The sequence below is a fragment of the Salmo trutta genome, unplaced genomic scaffold (genome assembly GCF_901001165.1).
Source record: "Salmo trutta unplaced genomic scaffold, fSalTru1.1, whole genome shotgun sequence".
Taxonomy (NCBI): Eukaryota; Metazoa; Chordata; class Actinopteri; order Salmoniformes; family Salmonidae; genus Salmo; species Salmo trutta.
Genome location: NW_021822802.1, coordinates 6,857 through 27,530, shown reverse-complemented (window position 1 = coordinate 27,530; position 20,674 = coordinate 6,857). Strand labels below are relative to the sequence as shown.

Below are 20,674 nucleotides of genomic sequence, written 5' to 3'. Positions count from 1 at the left end.
CTCTCTTCCAACAGGAAGTGATGTAACTCGAGGTTGCTAAGGTTACTCGGATCACTCGCTTTTTAAGTCTCTTCTTTCATCACATCGTTATTTTCTCAGTCTGTCTGTCTGTCTTCCTACCAGTTACCCAAGTGGTCATCATGGTGTGTGTGAGTCCTGTGTTGGTGGTGGGACTCATCCTGCTACTGATCTACAAATGGAGGAGAAACAGGAAAACATCAAGTGAGTAACTCTCAAATGAATGTATGCATATACATTGACTTTTTCCACATTTTATTATGTTATAGCCTTATTCTAAAATTGATTAAATCGTTTTTTTCACCCCTCATTTATCTACAATACCCCATAATGACAAAGCAAATACAGGTTTTTAGAATTGTTTGGAAATGTATTTAAAATGAAAAACGGAACTATGACCTCTCAAGCTCTGCCAGGTTGGATGGGGAGCGTCGCTGCACAGCTATTTTCAGGTCTCTCCAGAGATTTTCGATCGGGTTCAAGTCCGGGCTCTGGCTGGGCCACTCAAGGACATTCAGAGACTTGTCCCCGAAGCCACTCCTGCGTTCTCTTGGCTGTGTGCTTAGGGTCGTTGTCCTGTTGGAAGGTGAACCTTCGCCCCAGTCTGAGGTCCTGAGAGCTCTGGAGCAGGTTTTAAATCAAGGATCTTTCTGTACTTTGCTCCGTTCATCTTTCCCTCAATCCTGATGAGCATGATGCTGCCACCACCATGCTTCACCGTAGGGATGGTTCCAGGTTTCCTCCAGACGTGATGCTTGGCATTCAGGCCAAAGAGTTCAATCTTGGTTTCATCAGACCAGAAAATCTTGTTTCTCATGGTCTGAGAGTCCTTTAGGTGCCGTTTAGCAAACTCCAAATGGGCTGTCATGCCTTTTACTGAGGAGTGGCTTCCGCCTGGCCACTCTACCATAAAGGCCTGATTGGTGGAGTGCTGCAGAGATCGTTGTCCTTCTGTAAGGTTCTCCCATCTCCACAGAGGAACTCCACAGCTCTGTCAGAGTGACCATCAGGTTCTTGGTCACCTACCTGACCAAAGTTCTTCTCCCCCGATTGCTCAGTTTGGCCGGACGGCCAGCTCTTGGAAGATTCTTGTTGGTTCCAAATTTCTTCCATTTAAGAATGATGGAGGCCACTGTTCTTGGGGACCTTCAATGCGGCAGAATTGTTTTGGTACCCTTCCCCAGATCTGTGCCTCGACACAATCCTGTCTCAGAGCTCTACGGACAATTCCTTTCGACCTAATGGCTTGGTTTTTGCTCTGACATGTACTTTCAACTGTGGAACCTTATATGTCCAATAAATTGAATTTACCACAGGTGACTCCAATTAAGTTGTAGAAACATCTCAGGGATGATCAATGGAACAGGATGCAACTGAGCTCAATTTCAAGTCTCATAGCAAAGTGTCTGAATGCTGATGTAAATACGATTTATTTTTGTTGTTTTTTGCAAAAATGTCTAAAAACCTGATTTCGCTTTGTCATTATGTAGTATTGTGTGTAGATTGATAAGAAAAAAAATATATTGAATCCATTTTTAGAATAAGGCTGTATCAAAGATAAATTACAAATAAATAATCTGTTTGTTTTCCTCTTCAGCATCCAAACACTCTGCCAGACCGTTGGTGTCTGACTCCATGACAACCAACCAGGATCCAGACACAGGAACCATCACTAACCCCATCTACGCCACAGCAACCAATCACAACCCAGATACAACCCGTGACATCACCACCACCTGAGCCACTGCAATCAATCCTTGTGCAGGTGACATCTACTCCAATATTGGTCCGTCTACAAAGGTTCCAGACAGTGTGACATATGCTGCTGTCAACTTCCCCAGAGATCCAGCCTGTCTCCACTATGCTACTGTCAACTTCCCCAGAGATCCAGCCTGTCTCCACTATGATACTGTCAACTTCCCCAGAGACCCAGCCTGTCTCCACTATGATACTGTCAACTTCCCCAGAGATCCAGCCTGTCTCCACTATGCTACTGTCAACTTCACCAGAGATCCAGCCTGTCTCCACTATGGTACTGTCAACTTCCCCAGAGATCCAGCCTGTCTCCACTATGTTACTGTCAACTTCCCCAGAGATCCAGCCTGTCTCCACTATGCTACTGTCAACTTCCCCAAAGATCCAGCCTGTCTCCACTATGTTACTGTCAACTTCCCCAAAGATCCAGCCTGTCTCCACTATTCTACTGTTTTCTTCAGTAAAGACTCTGATGCTGGTAACCACCCAGACACTGACCCAACAGCTGTAGACACCTCATAATGTACTGCACCATTAAACACTCTGCTACATAGTCTACTACTGTAGACACCTCATAATGTACTGCACCATTAAACACTCTGCTACATAGTCTACTACTGTAGACACCTCATAATGTACTGCACCATTAAACACTCTGCTACATAGTCTACTACTGTAGACACCTCATAATGTACTGCACCATTAAACACTCTGCTACATAGTCTACTACTGTCACTGATTTGTATGGCACAGAATTAATTCATGTTTTCATTCATTGGTGTTTTAAAATCATTTATTTATTATTTGTTTGTTAATTCATTCATATTTTTATTCATTTTTTAAAATAATTATTTTGTTAATTTGTTCATATTCCTTCATGTATTTTTTGTTTGTTCATTCATTCATCATTCGTTAGTTCATCTGTTTGTTTATTTGTTCTTTCGTTTGTCAGTCATTACGTAAGTACGTCCGTTCATTCATTCATTCATTCATTTATTTTTTGTTTCTTCGTTAATTCATATTTTTATTCTTATTTTTGTATAATTATTTTGATAATTCGTTCTTCAGTTTGTTCATTCGTTCTTTAGTTAGTTTGTTGGTCCGTCGGTACGTCCGTTCATTCATTCATTCATTCATTGTTTCTACTGTGAATGTAAAACTGGCTTGAACAAAAAGAGACCGTTTGTAACTTTTAGAAAACTTTGATTATTCAGTGTATTTTAATTCCACTTGATGGGAAATGAGACTATGTGTATTTATCAATAAAGCACCAATATATTTCTATGTGTTTGATACGTTCCATTCTAGCCATTACTATAAGTAGTCCTCCCCTCACCAGCCTCCACTGGTGCTGTCAGTAAACTCAGTACCTGTCTCATCAGCATGTACCACTGTCACTAAACACACAGAGATGAGATGGAGGGATAGATGGAGGGATAGTGCCCTCCAGTGGTAGAATAACTCTGGTTCTCTCCTCTGTAGACAGCCTCCAGTGACAGAATAACTCTGTTTCTCTCCTCTGAAGACAGCCTCCAGTGGTAGAATAACTCTGGTTCTCTCCTCTGTAGACAGCCTACAGTGGCAGAATAACTCTGTTTCTCTCCTCTGTAGACAGCCTCCAGTGGTAGAATAACTCTGTTTCTCTCCTCTGTAGACAGCCTCCAGTGGCAGAATAACTCTGTTTTTCTCCTCTGTAGACAGCCTCCAGTGACAGAATAACTCTGTTTCTCTCCTCTGTAGACAGCCTCCAGTGGTAGAATAACTCTGTTTCTCTCCTCTATAGACAGCCTCCAGTGACAGAATAACTCTGGTTCTCTCCTCTGTAGACAGTCTCCAGTGACAGAATAACTCTGGTTCTCTCCTCTATAGACAGCCTCCAGTGGCAGAATAACTCTGTTTCTCTCCTCTGTAGACAGTCTCCAGTGACAGAATAACTCTGGTTCTCTCCTCTATAGACAGTCTCCAGTGACAGAATAACTCTGGTTCTCTCCTCTATAGACAGTCTCCAGTGACAGAATAACTCTGGTTCTCTCCTCTATAGACAGCCTCCAGTGGTAGAATAACTCTGGTTCTCTCCTCTGTAGACAGCCTCCAGTGACAGAATAACTCTGGTTCTCTCCTCTATAGACAGCCTCCAGTGACAGAATAACTCTGTTTCTCTCCTCTATAGACAGCCTCCAGTGGTAGAATAACTCTGTTTCTCTCCTCTATAGACAGCCTCCAGTGACAGAATAACTCTGTTTCTCTCCTCTGTAGACAGCCTCCAGTGTCAGAATAACTCTGTTTCTCTCCTCTATAGACAGCCTCCAGTGACAGAATAACTCTGTTTCTCTCCTCTATAGACAGCCTCCAGTGGTAGAATAACTCTGGTTCTCTCCTCTATAGGCAACATCCAGTGACAGAATAACTCTGGTTCTCTCCTCTATAGACAGTCTCCAGTGACAGAATAACTCTGGTTCTCTCCTCTATAGACAGTCTCCAGTGACAGAATAACTCTGGTTCTCTCCTCTATAGACAGCCTCCAGTGGTAGAATAACTCTGGTTCTCTCCTCTGTAGACAGCCTCCAGTGACAGAATAACTCTGGTTCTCTCCTCTATAGACAGCCTCCAGTGACAGAATAACTCTGTTTCTCTCCTCTATAGACAGCCTCCAGTGGTAGAATAACTCTGGTTCTCTCCTCTATAGACAGCCTCCAGTGACAGAATAACTCTGGTTCTCTCCTCTATAGACAGCCTCCAGTGACAGAATAACTCTGGTTCTCTCCTCTATAGACAGCCTCCAGAGGTAGAATAACTCTGGTTCTCTCCTCTATAGACAGCCTCCAGTGACAGAATAACTCTGGTTCTCTCCTCTATAGACAGCCTCCAGTGGTAGAATAACTCTGGTTCTCTCCTCTATAGACAGCCTCCAGTGACAGAATAACTCTGGTTCTCTCCTCTATAGACAGCCTCCAGTGACAGAATAACTCTGGTTCTCTCCTCTATAGACAGCCTCCAGTGACAGAATAACTCTGTTTCTCTCCTCTATAGACAGCCTCCAGTGGTAGAATAACTCTGGTTCTCTCCTCTGTAGACAGCCTCCAGTGGTAGAATAACTCTGTTTCTCTCCTCTGTAGACAGCCTCCAGTGGTAGAATAACTCTGTTTCTCTCCTCTATAGACAGCCTCCAGTGACAGAATAACTCTGTTTCTCTCCTCTGTAGACAGCCTCCAGTGGTAGAATAACTCTGTTTCTCTCCTCTATAGACAGCCTCCAGTGGTAGAATAACTCTGTTTCTCTCCTCTATAGACAGCCTCCAGTGACAGAATAACTCTGGTTCTCTCCTCTGTAGACAGTCTCCAGTGACAGAATAACTCTGGTTCTCTCCTCTATAGACAGCCTCCAGTGGCAGAATAACTCTGTTTCTCTCCTCTGTAGACAGCCTCCAGTGGTAGAATAACTCTGTTTCTCTCCTCTATAGACAGCCGCCAGTGGTAGAATAACTCTGGTTCTCTCCTCTATAGACAGCCTCCAGTGACAGAATAACTCTGGTTCTCTCCTCTGTAGACAGTCTCCAGTGACAGAATAACTCTGGTTCTCTCCTCTATAGACAGCCTCCAGTGGTAGAATAACTCTGGTTCTCTCCTCTGTAGACAGCCTCCAGTGACAGAATAACTCTGGTTCTCTCCTCTATAGACAGCCTCCAGTGACAGAATAACTCTGTTTCTCTCCTCTATAGACAGCCTCCAGTGGTAGAATAACTCTGGTTCTCTCCTCTATAGACAGCCTCCAGTGACAGAATAACTCTGGTTCTCTCCTCTATAGACAGTCTCCAGTGACAGAATAACTCTGGTTCTCTCCTCTATAGACAGTCTCCAGTGACAGAATAACTCTGGTTCTCTCCTCTATAGACAGCCTCCAGTGGTAGAATAACTCTGGTTCTCTCCTCTGTAGACAGCCTCCAGTGACAGAATAACTCTGTTTCTCTCCTCTATAGACAGCCTCCAGTGACAGAATAACTCTGGTTCTCTCCTCTATAGACAGCCTCCAGTGACAGAATAACTCTGTTTCTCTCCTCTGTAGACAGCCTCCAGTGGTAGAATAATTCTGGTTCTCTCCTCTATAGACAGCCTCCAGTGACAGAATAACTCTGGTTCTCTCCTCTATAGACAGCCTCCAGTGACAGAATAACTCTGGTTCTCTCCTCTATAGACAGCCTCCAGTGGTAGAATAACTCTGGTTCTCTCCTCTATAGACAGCCTCCAGTGACAGAATAACTCTGGTTCTCTCCTCTGTAGACAGCCTCCAGTGGTAGAATAACTCTGGTTCTCTCCTCTATAGACAGCCTCCAGTGACAGAATAACTCTGGTTCTCTCCTCTGTAGACAGTCTCCAGTGACAGAATAACTCTGGTTCTCTCCTCTGTAGACAGCCTCCAGTGACAGAATAACTCTGGTTCTTTCCTCTGTAGACAGCCTCCAGTGACAGAATAACTCTGGTTCTCTCCTCTATAGACAGCCTCCAGTGGTAGAATAACTCTGGTTCTCTCCTCTATAGACAGCCTCCAGTGACAGAATAACTCTGGTTCTCTCCTCTATAGACAGCCTCCAGTGACAGAATAACTCTGGTTCTCTCCTCTATAGACAGCCTCCAGTGACAGAATAACTCTGTTGCTCACCTCTGTAGACAGCCTCCAGTGGTAGAATAACTCTGTTTCTCTCCTCTATAGACAGCCTCCAGTGGTAGAATAACTCTGGTTCTCTCCTCTATAGACAGCCTCCAGTGACAGAATAACTCTGGTTCTCTCCTCTATAGACAGCCTCCAGTGACAGAATAACTCTGGTTCTCTCCTCTATAGACAGCCTCCAGTGACAGAATAACTCTGTTTCTCTCCTCTGTAGACAGCCTCCAGTGACAGAATAACTCTGGTTATCTCCTCTATAGACAGCCTCCAGTGGTAGAATAACTCTGGTTCTCTCCTCTGTAGACAGCCTCCAGTGACAGAATAACTCTGGTTCTCTCCTCTATAGACAGCCTCCAGTGACAGATTAACTCTGTTTCTCTCCTCTATAGACAGCCTCCAGTGGTAGAATAATTCTGGTTCTCTCCTCTATAGACAGACTCCAGTGACAGAATAACTCTGGTTCTCTCCTCTATAGACAGCCTCCAGTGACAGAATAACTCTGGTTCTCTCCTCTATAGACAGCCTCCAGTGGTAGAATAACTCTGGTTCTCTCCTCTATAGACAGCCTCCAGTGACAGAATAACTCTGGTTCTCTCCTCTATAGACAGCCTCCAGTGGTAGAATAACTCTGGTTCTCTCCTCTATAGACAGCCTCCAGTGACAGAATAACTCTGGTTCTCTCCTCTGTAGACAGTCTCCAGTGACAGAAAAACTCTGGTTCTCTCCTCTGTAGACAGCCTCCAGTGACAGAATAACTCTGGTTCTCTCCTCTGTAGACAGCCTCCAGTGACAGAATAACTCTGGTTCTCTCCTCTATAGACAGCCTCCAGTGACAGAATAACTCTGGTTCTCTCCTCTATAGACAGCCTCCAGTGACAGAATAACTCTGTTTCTCTCTTCTATAGACAGCCTCCAGTGGTAGAATAACTCTGGTTCTCTCCTCTATAGGCAACATCCAGTGACAGAATAACTCTGGTTCTCTCCTCTATAGACAGTCTCCAGTGACAGAATAACTCTGGTTCTCTCCTCTATAGACAGTCTCCAGTGACAGAATAACTCTGGTTCTCTCCTCTATAGACAGCCTCCAGTGGTAGAATAACTCTGGTTCTCTCCTCTGTAGACAGCCTCCAGTGACAGAATAACTCTGGTTCTCTCCTCTATAGACAGCCTCCAGTGACAGAATAACTCTGTTTCTCTCCTCTATAGACAGCCTCCAGTGGTAGAATAACTCTGGTTCTCTCCTCTATAGACAGCCTCCAGTGACAGAATAACTCTGGTTCTCTCCTCTATAGACAGCCTCCAGTGACAGAATAACTCTGGTTCTCTCCTCTATAGACAGCCTCCAGAGGTAGAATAACTCTGGTTCTCTCCTCTATAGACAGCCTCCAGTGACAGAATAACTCTGGTTCTCTCCTCTATAGACAGCCTCCAGTGGTAGAATAACTCTGGTTCTCTCCTCTATAGACAGCCTCCAGTGACAGAATAACTCTGGTTCTCTCCTCTATAGACAGCCTCCAGTGACAGAATAACTCTGGTTCTCTCCTCTATAGACAGCCTCCAGTGACAGAATAACTCTGTTTCTCTCCTCTATAGACAGCCTCCAGTGGTAGAATAACTCTGGTTCTCTCCTCTGTAGACAGCCTCCAGTGGTAGAATAACTCTGGTTCTCTCCTCTGTAGACAGCCTCCAGTGGTAGAATAACTCTGTTTCTCTCCTCTATAGACAGCCTCCAGTGGTAGAATAACTCTGTTTCTCTCCTCTATAGACAGCCTCCAGTGACAGAATAACTCTGGTTCTCTCCTCTGTAGACAGTCTCCAGTGACAGAATAACTCTGGTTCTCTCCTCTATAGACAGCCTCCAGTGGCAGAATAACTCTGTTTCTCTCCTCTGTAGACAGCCTCCAGTGGTAGAATAACTCTGTTTCTCTCCTCTATAGACAGCCTCCAGTGGTAGAATAACTCTGGTTCTCTCCTCTATAGACAGCCTCCAGTGACAGAATAACTCTGGTTCTCTCCTCTGTAGACAGTCTCCAGTGACAGAATAACTCTGGTTCTCTCCTCTATAGACAGCCTCCAGTGGTAGAATAACTCTGGTTCTCTCCTCTGTAGACAGCCTCCAGTGACAGAATAACTCTGGTTCTCTCCTCTATAGACAGCCTCCAGTGACAGAATAACTCTGTTTCTCTCCTCTATAGACAGCCTCCAGTGGTAGAATAACTCTGGTTCTCTCCTCTATAGACAGCCTCCAGTGACAGAATAACTCTGGTTCTCTCCTCTATAGACAGTCTCCAGTGACAGAATAACTCTGGTTCTCTCCTCTATAGACAGTCTCCAGTGACAGAATAACTCTGGTTCTCTCCTCTATAGACAGCCTCCAGTGGTAGAATAACTCTGGTTCTCTCCTCTGTAGACAGCCTCCAGTGACAGAATAACTCTGGTTCTCTCCTCTATAGACAGCCTCCAGTGACAGAATAACTCTGGTTCTCTCCTCTATAGACAGCCTCCAGTGACAGAATAACTCTGTTGCTCTCCTCTGTAGACAGCCTCCAGTGGTAGAATAACTCTGTTTCTCTCCTCTATAGACAGCCTCCAGTGGTAGAATAACTCTGGTTCTCTCCTCTATAGACAGCCTCCAGTGACAGAATAACTCTGGTTCTCTCCTCTATAGACAGCCTCCAGTGACAGAATAACTCTGGTTCTTTCCTCTATAGACAGCCTCCAGTGACAGAATAACTCTGTTTCTCTCCTCTATAGACAGCCTCCAGTGACAGAATAACTCTGGTTATCTCCTCTATAGACAGCCTCCAGTGGTAGAATAACTCTGGTTCTCTCCTCTGTAGACAGCCTCCAGTGACAGAATAACTCTGGTTCTCTCCTCTATAGACAGCCTCCAGTGACAGATTAACTCTGTTTCTCTCCTCTATAGACAGCCTCCAGTGGTAGAATAATTCTGGTTCTCTCCTCTATAGACAGACTCCAGTGACAGAATAACTCTGGTTCTCTCCTCTATAGACAGCCTCCAGTGACAGAATAACTCTGGTTCTCTCCTCTATAGACAGCCTCCAGTGGTAGAATAACTCTGGTTCTCTCCTCTATAGACAGCCTCCAGTGACAGAATAACTCTGGTTCTCTCCTCTATAGACAGCCTCCAGTGGTAGAATAACTCTGGTTCTCTCCTCTATAGACAGCCTCCAGTGACAGAATAACTCTGGTTCTCTCCTCTGTAGACAGTCTCCAGTGACAGAAAAACTCTGGTTCTCTCCTCTGTAGACAGCCTCCAGTGACAGAATAACTCTGGTTCTCTCCTCTGTAGACAGCCTCCAGTGACAGAATAACTCTGGTTCTCTCCTCTATAGACAGCCTCCAGTGACAGAATAACTCTGGTTCTCTCCTCTATAGACAGCCTCCAGTGACAGAATAACTCTGTTTCTCTCTTCTATAGACAGCCTCCAGTGGTAGAATAACTCTGGTTCTCTCCTCTATAGGCAACATCCAGTGACAGAATAACTCTGGTTCTCTCCTCTATAGACAGTCTCCAGTGACAGAATAACTCTGGTTCTCTCCTCTATAGACAGTCTCCAGTGACAGAATAACTCTGGTTCTCTCCTCTATAGACAGCCTCCAGTGGTAGAATAACTCTGGTTCTCTCCTCTGTAGACAGCCTCCAGTGACAGAATAACTCTGGTTCTCTCCTCTATAGACAGCCTCCAGTGACAGAATAACTCTGTTTCTCTCCTCTATAGACAGCCTCCAGTGGTAGAATAACTCTGGTTCTCTCCTCTATAGACAGCCTCCAGTGACAGAATAACTCTGTTTCTCTCCTCTATAGACAGCCTCCAGTGACAGAATAACTCTGGTTCTCTCCTCTATAGACAGCCTCCAGAGGTAGAATAACTCTGGTTCTCTCCTCTATAGACAGCCTCCAGTGACAGAATAACTCTGGTTCTCTCCTCTATAGACAGCCTCCAGTGGTAGAATAACTCTGGTTCTCTCCTCTATAGACAGCCTCCAGTGACAGAATAACTCTGGTTCTCTCCTCTATAGACAGCCTCCAGTGACAGAATAACTCTGTTTCTCTCCTCTATAGACAGCCTCCAGTGGTAGAATAACTCTGTTTCTCTCCTCTATAGACAGCCTCCAGTGGTAGAATAACTCTGGTTCTCTCCTCTATAGACAGCCTCCAGTGATTGAATAACTCTGGTTCTCTCCTCTGTAGACAGTCTCCAGTGACAGAATAACTCTGGTTCTCTCCTCTATAGACAGCCTCCAGTGGTAGAATAACTCTGGTTCTCTCCTCTGTAGACAGCCTCCAGTGACAGAATAACTCTGGTTCTCTCCTCTATAGACAGCCTCCAGTGACAGAATAACTCTGTTTCTCTCCTCTATAGACAGCCTCCAGTGGTAGAATAACTCTGGTTCTCTCCTCTATAGACAGCCTCCAGTGACAGAATAACTCTGGTTCTCTCCTCTATAGACAGTCTCCAGTGACAGAATAACTCTGGTTCTCTCCTCTATAGACAGTCTCCAGTGACAGAATAACTCTGGTTCTCTCCTCTATAGACAGCCTCCAGTGACAGAATAACTCTGGTTCTCTCCTCTATAGACAGCCTCCAGTGACAGAATAACTCTGGTTCTCTCCTCTATAGACAGCCTCCAGTGGTAGAATAACTCTGGTTCTCTCCTCTATAGACAGCCTCCAGTGACAGAATAACTCTGGTTCTCTCCTCTATAGACAGCCTCCAGTGACAGAATAACTCTGTTGCTCTCCTCTGTAGACAGCCTCCAGTGGTAGAATAACTCTGTTTCTCTCCTCTATAGACAGCCTCCAGTGGTAGAATAACTCTGGTTCTCTCCTCTATAGACAGCCTCCAGTGACAGAATAACTCTGGTTCTCTCCTCTATAGACAGCCTCCAGTGACAGAATAACTCTGGTTCTCTCCTCTATAGACAGCCTCCAGTGGTAGAATAACTCTGGTTCTCTCCTCTATAGACAGCCTCCAGTGACAGAATAACTCTGGTTCTCTCCTCTATAGACAGCCTCCAGTGGTAGAATAACTCTGCTTCTCTCCTCTATAGACAGCCTCCAGTGACAGAATAACTCTGGTTCTCTCCTCTGTAGACAGTCTCCAGTGACAGAATAACTCTGGTTCTCTCCTCTGTAGACAGCCTCCAGTGACAGAATAACTCTGGTTCTTTCCTCTGTAGACAGCCTCCAGTGACAGAATAACTGTCACGTCCTGGCCAGTATATAAGGTTAATTGTTTTGTAGTTTGGTCAGGGCGTGACAGAGGGTATTTGTTTTATGTGGTTCGGGGTGGTGTGTTTGTGTAAAGGGTGTTTGATTTAGTATGTCCGGGTTTTGGTTTATGTCTAGGTAGTTCTATGTGGAGTCTAGTATGTCTGTTTCTATGTCTGGTGAATTGGTGTTGGGACTCTCAGTTGAAGGCAGGTGTTTTCTATCTGCCTTTGATTGAGAGTCTCATAAATGAGGGTGTGTTTGTGTTTGTGTTTTGTGGGTGATTGTTCTGTGTTCAGCCCTAGGCTTTGCCAGACTGTTAGTTGTTCGTTTGTTCTAGTGGTTTTGTTATTTTGTATTCAGTGGTTTTGTAAGTGAATAAATCTAAATATGAGCATACACGTACCTGCTGCATTTTGGTCCTCATTCACCAACGACAACCGTGACAATAACTCTGGTTCTCTCCTCTATAGACAGCCTCCAGTGGTAGAATAACTCTGGTTCTCTCCTCTATAGACAGCCTCCAGTGACAGAATAACTCTGGTTCTCTCCTCTATAGACAGCCTCCAGTGACAGAATAACTCTGGTTCTCTCCTCTATAGACAGCCTCCAGTGACAGAATAACTCTGTTTCTCTCCTCTATAGACAGCCTCCAGTGGTAGAATAACTCTGGTTCTCTCCTCTATAGACAGCCTCCAGTGACAGAATAACTCTGGTTCTCTCCTCTATAGACAGCCTCCAGTGACAGAATAACTCTGGTTCTCTCCTCTATAGACAGCCTCCAGTGACAGAATAACTCTGTTTCTCTCCTCTGTAGACAGCCTCCAGTGACAGAATAACTCTGGTTATCTCCTCTATAGACAGCCTCCAGTGGTAGAATAACTCTGGTTCTCTCCTCTGTAGACAGCCTCCAGTGACAGAATAACTCTGGTTCTCTCCTCTATAGACAGCCTCCAGTGACAGAATAACTCTGTTTCTCTCCTCTATAGACAGCCTCCAGTGGTAGAATAATTCTGGTTCTCTCCTCTATAGACAGCCTCCAGTGACAGAATAACTCTGGTTCTCTCCTCTATAGACAGCCTCCAGTGACAGAATAACTCTGGTTCTCTCCTCTATAGACAGCCTCCAGTGGTAGAATAACTCTGGTTCTCTCCTCTATAGACAGCCTCCAGTGACAGAATAACTCTGGTTCTCTCCTCTATAGACAGCCTCCAGTGGTAGAATAACTCTGGTTCTCTCCTCTATAGACAGCCTCCAGTGACAGAATAACTCTGGTTCTCTCCTCTGTAGACAGTCTCCAGTGACAGAAAAACTCTGGTTCTCTCCTCTGTAGACAGCCTCCAGTGACAGAATAACTCTGGTTCTCTCCTCTGTAGACAGCCTCCAGTGACAGAATAACTCTGGTTCTCTCCTCTATAGACAGCCTCCAGTGGTAGAATAACTCTGGTTCTCTCCTCTATAGACAGCCTCCAGTGACAGAATAACTCTTGTTCTCTCCTCTATAGACAGCCTCCAGTGACAGAATAACTCTGGTTCTCTCCTCTATAGACAGCCTCCAGTGACAGAATATCTCTGGTTCTCTCCTCTATAGACAGCCTCCAGTGACAGAATAACTCTGGTTCTCTCCTCTATAGACAGCCTCCAGTGACAGAATAACTCTGGTTCTCTCCTCTATAGACAGCCTCCAGTGACAGAATAACTCTGGTTCTCTCCTCTATAGACAGCCTCCAGTGACAGAATAACTCTGGTTCTCTCCTCTATAGACAGCCTCCAGTGACAGAATAACTCTGGTTCTCTCCTCTATAGACAGCCTCCAGTGGTAGAATAACTCTGTTTCTCTCCTCTGTAGACAGCCTCCAGTGACAGAATAACTCTGGTTCTCTCCTCTATAGACAGCCTCCAGTGACAGAATAACTCTGGTTCTCTCCTCTATAGACAGCCTCCAGTGACAGAATAACTCTGGTTCTCTCCTCTATAGACAGCCTCCAGTGACAGAATAACTCTGGTTCTCTCCTCTATAGACAGCCTCCAGTGACAGAATAACTCTGGTTCTCTCCTCTGTAGACAGCCTCCAGTGGTAGAATAACTCTGGTTCTCTCCTCTGTAGACAGCCTCCAGTGACAGAATAACTCTGGTTCTCTCCTCTATAGACAGCCTCCAGTGACAGAATAACTCTGGTTCTCTCCTCTATAGACAGCCTCCAGTGACAGAATAACTCTGGTTCTCTCCTCTATAGACAGCCTCCAGTGGTAGAATAACTCTGGTTCTCTCCTCTATAGACAGCCTCCAGTGACAGAATAACTCTGGTTCTCTCCTCTGTAGACAGCCTCCAGTGGTAGAATAACTCTGGTTCTCTCCTCTGTAGACAGCCTCCAGTGACAGAATAACTCTGGGTCTCTCCTCTATAGACAGCCTCCAGTGACAGAATAACTCTGGTTCTCTCCTCTATAGACAGCCTCCAGTGAAAGAATAACTCTGGTTCTCTCCTCTATAGACAGCCTCCAGTGACAGAATAACTCTGGTTCTCTCCTCTATAGACAACCTCCAGTGACAGAATAACTCTGTTTCTCTCCTCTATAGACAGCCACCAGTGACAGAATAACTCTGGTTCTCTCCTCTATAGACAACCTCCAGTGACAGAATAACTCTGTTTCTCTCCTCTATAGACAGCCTCCAGTGACAGAATAACTCTGGTTCTCTCCTCTATAGACAGCCTCCAGTGACAGAATAACTCTGGTTCTCTCCTCTATAGACAGCCTCCAGTGACAGAATAACTCTGTTTCTCTCCTCTATAGACAGCCTCCAGTGGTAGAATAACTCTGGTTCTCTCCTCTATAGGCAGCCTCCAGTGACAGAATAACTCTGGTTCTCTCCTCTATAGACAGCCTCCAGTGGTAGAATAACTCTGGTTCTCTCCTCTATTGACAGCCTCCAGTGGTAGAATAACTCTGGTTCTCTCCTCTATAGACAGCCTCCAGTGGTAGAATAACTCTGGTTCTCTCCTCTATAGACAGCCTCCAGTGACAGAATAACTCTGCTTCTCTCCTCTGTAGACAGCCTCCAGTGGTTGAATAACTCTGGTTCTCTCCTCTATAGACAGCCTCCAGTGGTAGAATAACTCTGGTTCTCTCCTCTATACACAGCCTCCAGTGGTAGAATAACTCTGGTTCTCTCCTCTATAGACAGCCTCCAGTGGTAGAATAACTCTGGTTCTCTCCTCTATAGACAGCCTCCAGTGGTAGAATAACTCTGGTTCTCTCCTCTATAGGCAGCCTCCAGTGACAGAATAACTCTGGTTCTCTCCTCTATAGACAGCCTCCAGTGGTAGAATAACTCTGGTTCTCTCCTCTATAGACAGCCTCCAGTGGTAGAATAACTCTGGTTCGCTCCTCTATAGACAGCCTCCAGTGGTAGAATAACTCTGGTTCTCTCCTCTATAGACAGCCTCCAGTGACAGAATAACTCTGGTTCTCTCCTCTGTAGACAGCCTCCAGTGGTAGAATAACTCTGGTTCTCTCCTCTATAGACAGCCTCCAGTGGTAGAATAACTCTGTTTCTCTCCTCTGTAGACAGCCTCCAGTGGCAGAATAACTCTGGTTCTCTCCTCTGTAGACAGCCTCCAGTGGTAGAATAACTCTGTTTCTCTCCTCTATAGACAGCCTCCAGTGGTAGAATAACTCTGGTTCTCTCCTCTATAGACAGCCTCCAGTGACAGAATAACTCTGGTTCTCTCCTCTGTAGACAGCCTCCAGTGGCAGAATAACTCTGGTTCTCTCCTCTGTAGACAGCCTCCAGTGACAGAATAACTCTGTTTCTCTCCTCTATAGACAGCCTCCAGTGACAGAATAACTCTGTTTCTCTCCTCTATAGACAGCCTCCAGTGACAGAATAACTCTGGTTCTCTCCTCTATAGACAGCCTCCAGTGACAGAATAACTCTGGTTCTCTCCTCTATAGACAGCCTCCAGTGACAGAATAACTCTGTTTCTCTCCTCTATAGACAGCCTCCAGTGGTAGAATAACTCTGGTTCTCTCCGCTATAGACAGCCTCCAGTGGCAGAATAACTCTGTTTCTCTCCTCTGTAGACAGCCTCCAGTGGTAGAAAAACTCTGGTTCTCTCCTCTATAGACAGCCTCCAGTGACAGAATAACTCTGTTTCTCTCCTCTGTAGACAGCCTCCAGTGGTAGAATAACTCTGGTTCTCTCCTCTGTAGACAGCCTCCAGTGGTAGAATAACTCTGGTTCTCTCCTCTATAGACAGTCTCCAGTGGCAGAATAACTCTGTTTCTCTCCTCTGTAGACAGCCTCCAGTGACAGAATAACTCTGGTTCTCTCCTCTATAGACAGCCTCCAGTGACAGAATAACTCTGGTTCTCTCCTCTATAGACAGCCTCCAGTGACAGAATAACTCTGTTTCTCTCCTCTATAGACAGCCTCCAGTGGTAGAATAACTCTGGTTCTTTCCTCTATAGGCAGCCTCCAGTGACAGAATAACTCTGGTTCTCTCCTCTATAGACAGCCTCCAGTGGTAGAATAACTCTGGTTCTCTCCTCTATAGACAGCCTCCAGTGGTAGAATAACTCTGGTTCTCTCCTCTATAGACAGCCTCCAGTGGTAGAATAACTCTGGTTCTCTCCTCTATAGACAGCCTCCAGTGGTAGAATAACTCTGGTTCTCTCCTCTGTAGACAGCCTCCAGTGGTAGAATAACTCTGGTTCTCTACTCTATAGACAGCCTCCAGTGACAGAATAACTCTGCTTCTCTCCTCTGTAGACAGCCTCCAGTGGTTGAATAACTCTGGTTCTCTCCTCTATAGACAGCCTCCAGTGGTAGAATAACTCTGGTTCTCTCCTCTATAGACAGCCTCCAGTGGTAGAATAACTCTGGTTCTCTCCTCTATAGACAGCCTCCAGTGGTAGAATAACTCTGGTTCTCTCCTCTATAGACAGCCTCCAGTGGTAGAATAACTCTGGTTCTCTCCTCTATAGGCAGCCTCCAGTGGCAGAATAACTCTGGTTCTCTCCTCTATAGACAGCCTCCAGTGGTAGAACAACTCTGGTTCTCTCCTCTATAGACAGCCTCCAGTGGTAGAATAACTCTGGTTCTCTCCTCTATAGACAGCCTCCAGTGGTAGAATAACTCTGGTTCTCTCCTCTATAGACAGCCTCCAGTGGTAGAATAACATCTGTTTCTCTCCTCTATAGACAGCCTCCAGTGTCAGAATAACTCTGGTTCTCTCCTCTGTAGACAGCCTCCAGTGACAGAATAACTCTGGTTCTCTCCTCTATAGACAGCCTCCAATGTCAGAATAACTCTGGTTCTCTCCTCTGTAGACAGCCTCCAGTGGTAGAATAACTCTGGTTCTCTCCTCTGTAGACAGCCTCCAGTCTGCATGAAAGTGTATAGATCTGTTTCTGATGTGTTGATCCATAGATTCTCTCTCTCTCCGTCTTTTCTCTCACCTCTCCATCTCTCTCTCTCTCTCTCTCTCTCTAGCTCTGTCAATTCATTTTTTGTCCTCACTGATGTCTCTCTCAATCTCTCTTTCTCTCTGTGTCCCTCTGACCCTCCTTTCTTTCTTTCTTTCTTTCTTTCTGCATCTCTCTCTCTCTATACACTGTGGAACAAGAATGTGATTGGTTATGGAGGAAGAGGGAGGGGCTGTCAGAAATAACATGGTAGGAGGGTTTGAACCAGTAGAGAGAGAGAGAGAGAGAGAGAGAGAGAGAGAGAGAGAGAGAGAGAGAGAGAGAGAGAGAGAGAGAGAGAGAGAGAGAGAGAGAGAGAGAGAGAGAGAGAGAGAGAGAGAGAGAGAGAGAGAGAGAGAGAGAGAGAGAGAGAGCGAGAGAGAGAGAGAGAGAGAGAAAGACAGAAGGGTGAGAGAGAGAGAGAGATAGATGCAGAAATAGGGAAGTACATAGTTGTAAGAGTGCAAAGTGTGAGTGAGAGTGAGAGGGAGGGGCAGAGAGAGAGAAAGTACAGAATGAACAGAGAGAGTTGTAGACACCTGTAGACACCTGGACCAACCTGGAGAGAACACAACAAGATGAATATCCTGCTGATAGTCATCCTCCTCTCCTTCACGACAGGTAATAAGCTTGTTATAACTCTCTATAACAATGTAATAACATCCAGTTAGTTTTCTAATAAAGGCTGCTACTACAGATAAGGAAACACTATGGTGTGTGTGCGTGCGTGCGTGCGTGTGTGTGTGTGTGTGTGTGTGGTTAATGTGATGCCACTGGTGTAGGAATCCTAACCATAAGTACATTAGTATTTCAAAACACTAAACCAAGAGGAATATAAAATATATTTTCTCTTGTCTGATTGACAGGTTGTTTGAGCTCCTTCAAAGTGACAGGATACTCTGGAGGAACTGTCATCATCTACTGTCATTATTCCACAGAAGAAAGAAGTAATGAGAAATATTTCTGTAAGGGACCAAAGTGGACTTATAGTTGTGATATGAAAATAACTACTCTGAGGAAGAACACCTGGAAGCACAGAGGTAGATTCTCTCTGTATGACATCACTGGAGAAAACTACTTCAAGGTGATCATCAGACAACTGACCAGACAAGATGAAGGGACCTACTGGTGTGGAGTGGACAAACCTACTATACCTGACAGTTATACCGAGGTAGAGCTGGATGTGAAGGAGGGTGAGAGACTTTTACTTTAACTTTATAAAATGAATTTAGCTACATATGTTATTACATGGTCAGTACCACTAGTCAATGAAGTCAGTCTATAATATTAGACTAAGGTTGTGATGTGTGTTTCTATTGACAGATGACTGCTGTGAGAAGTCAGTCTATAGTATTAGACTAAGGTTGTGTTGTGTGTTTCTATTGACAGATGACTGCTGTGAGAAGTCAGTCTATAGTATTAGACTAAGGTTGTGTTGTGTGTTTCTATTGACAGATGACTGCTGTGAGAAGTCAGTCACAGAGACGGCCTATCTGGGAGGAGAAGCTACCATCAGATGTAACTATCCAGAGGACCATGAGGACAGCATCAAGTATTTCTGCAAGGAAAGCAATGACTTCAATACCTGTATTTATATGATCTTTGCTTACCAGACAACTGCAAAAGCTGGTCGTTTCTCTGTGTCTGACAACACAGGAGAGAAATCCTACACAGTGACCATCAGTGACCTGACTGAAGATGATACTGGAACATACTGGTGTGGAGTCGTAACTAGTTACATTTCACTGATTACACAGGTACAACTGCATGTTACAGGTAAGTGACCATTTCTACAAGTGTAATATTTCAGCGAAGGTATCAAAACACTTGACATGTCATTGACAGACTGGAGGGACATCTTATCTATCATAATCTGTAAAGACGACTGAACAGGTTTATGTCATTCGCAGATTGGAGGGACGTCAAACAAATCAATGTGACTGGACAGGTGGGGGAGACTGCCAGGTTTACTTGTAAATATCCAGACGACAATAAGAGTAATGAGAAGTTCTTCTGTAAAGGGGACAGTCCTTTAATCTGTGAAGATAAATTAAGAACTACATTACAAAATGAAGTTGTGTATGAAGGCAGGTTTTCCCTGAGGGATAACCCCAGAATATCAGTCTTCACAGTGTACATCAAAGAGCTGAGACCAGAGGATTCTGGGACATATTGGTGTGGATCTGATAGAAGGTGGAGACCTGCAGACTACACTAGATGTATCCTCTCTGTGGGTCAGTGGATCAACTCTTTACATCAGTGGTGGCTGGTGGGAGGAGATATTGGAGGACGGGCTCATTGTGAAGGCTGGACTGGAACGGAGGTCCGATACTCTTCCATCCATTCCATTCCAGCCATTAGGATGAGCCGATCCTCCTATTTCTCCACCAGCGCCCTCCTCTGCTTTCCATGCTGTACACCTGCAGTAACTATGGAACTACACTGTAGCTATGTTGTCAGACAATGTAAATAATATATAGCCATAAAATAGCAATCACATCTAGAACCTTCTGAAATATGTTGTTATTAAAAGTTATTAACTGTTATTAATTGTCAACAACCAGTTTAGTGAAATGTAGCATTGAACTAAACATGTTATCAGTAGTAGTTGTTCAGTGGTTGACAGCAGGCAGTCAGTGTGTTAGTGGAGGCCGGGTGGGTCTGTGTGTTTGTAGTGGTGTGAAAAGACATTGGACCAGAACACTGTAACTTCCTCTATAATAACTGTGTGTTTCTATATCTGTCTCAGTATCACTAAGCAGTCATGTGTTCAAGATATAAAACCACAAGTTTCAGTAGGAATGTCATCATGAAACCTGCAGTTGTCATCAGAGAGAGAGAGAGAGAGAGAGAGAGAAAGAGAGGGAGGGAGAGAGACAGAGAGAAAGAGAAGGAGGGAGAAAGAAGAGAGAGAGAGAGAGAGAGAGGGAGGGAGAGAGAGAGAGAGAGATGAAAAGAGTGATGAGCATAAGAGAGATAGAGGGAGATATGGTGAGCTAAAGGAGAACTAACACACTTCAACAGAAACAAGAGGAACCTTCCTGTCTTTACATCTGTCTGTCTAGAGAGGAAAGTTACAACAACATGTATCATGCACTGTATCTATCTCTAAATGTTTTCAGTGGCACCAACCATCACTATCAGAACAACAACAACTACAGCACTTCCAGCCCCAACCACAACCACCTTCATATCACCATCATCATCATCATCATCATCAATCAACGGATCTGGTAAATACACTTTTACAAATTCAAATGGTTAGTGTTAGACATGTCTATATGTAGTATTATGATATGAGGGTAGGTTAGTGTTAGACATGTCTGTATGCAGTGGTATGATATGAGGGTAGGTTAGTGTTAGACATGTCTGTATGTAGTGTTATGGTATGAGGGTAGGTTAGTGTTAGACATGTCTATATGTAGTATTATGATATGAGGGTAGGTTAGTGTTAGACAGAAATAAGCATGCCCCTTTCAAGAAATTTAGAACCAGGAACAGATATAGCCCTTGGTTCTCCCCAGACCTGACTGCC

General features: G+C 44.7%; 1 protein-coding gene across 1 annotated transcript in view; it reads left to right on the top strand.

Moving 5' to 3' along the window:
- Positions 1–20,372, top strand: part of LOC115184950 (polymeric immunoglobulin receptor-like) — a gene marked incomplete at its 3' end in the record, with an annotated part of 38,094 nt that extends 17,722 nt beyond the window's left edge. The window contains exons 2-5 of the mRNA XM_029745533.1: positions 18,006–18,332; positions 18,595–18,915; positions 19,050–19,373; positions 20,262–20,372. Of these exons, the coding sequence (XP_029601393.1) occupies positions 18,006–18,332; positions 18,595–18,915; positions 19,050–19,373; positions 20,262–20,372 (1,083 nt within the window). The remainder of the gene's footprint in view (positions 1–18,005; positions 18,333–18,594; positions 18,916–19,049; positions 19,374–20,261) is intronic.
- Between the last annotated feature and the right edge of the window lie 302 nt (positions 20,373–20,674).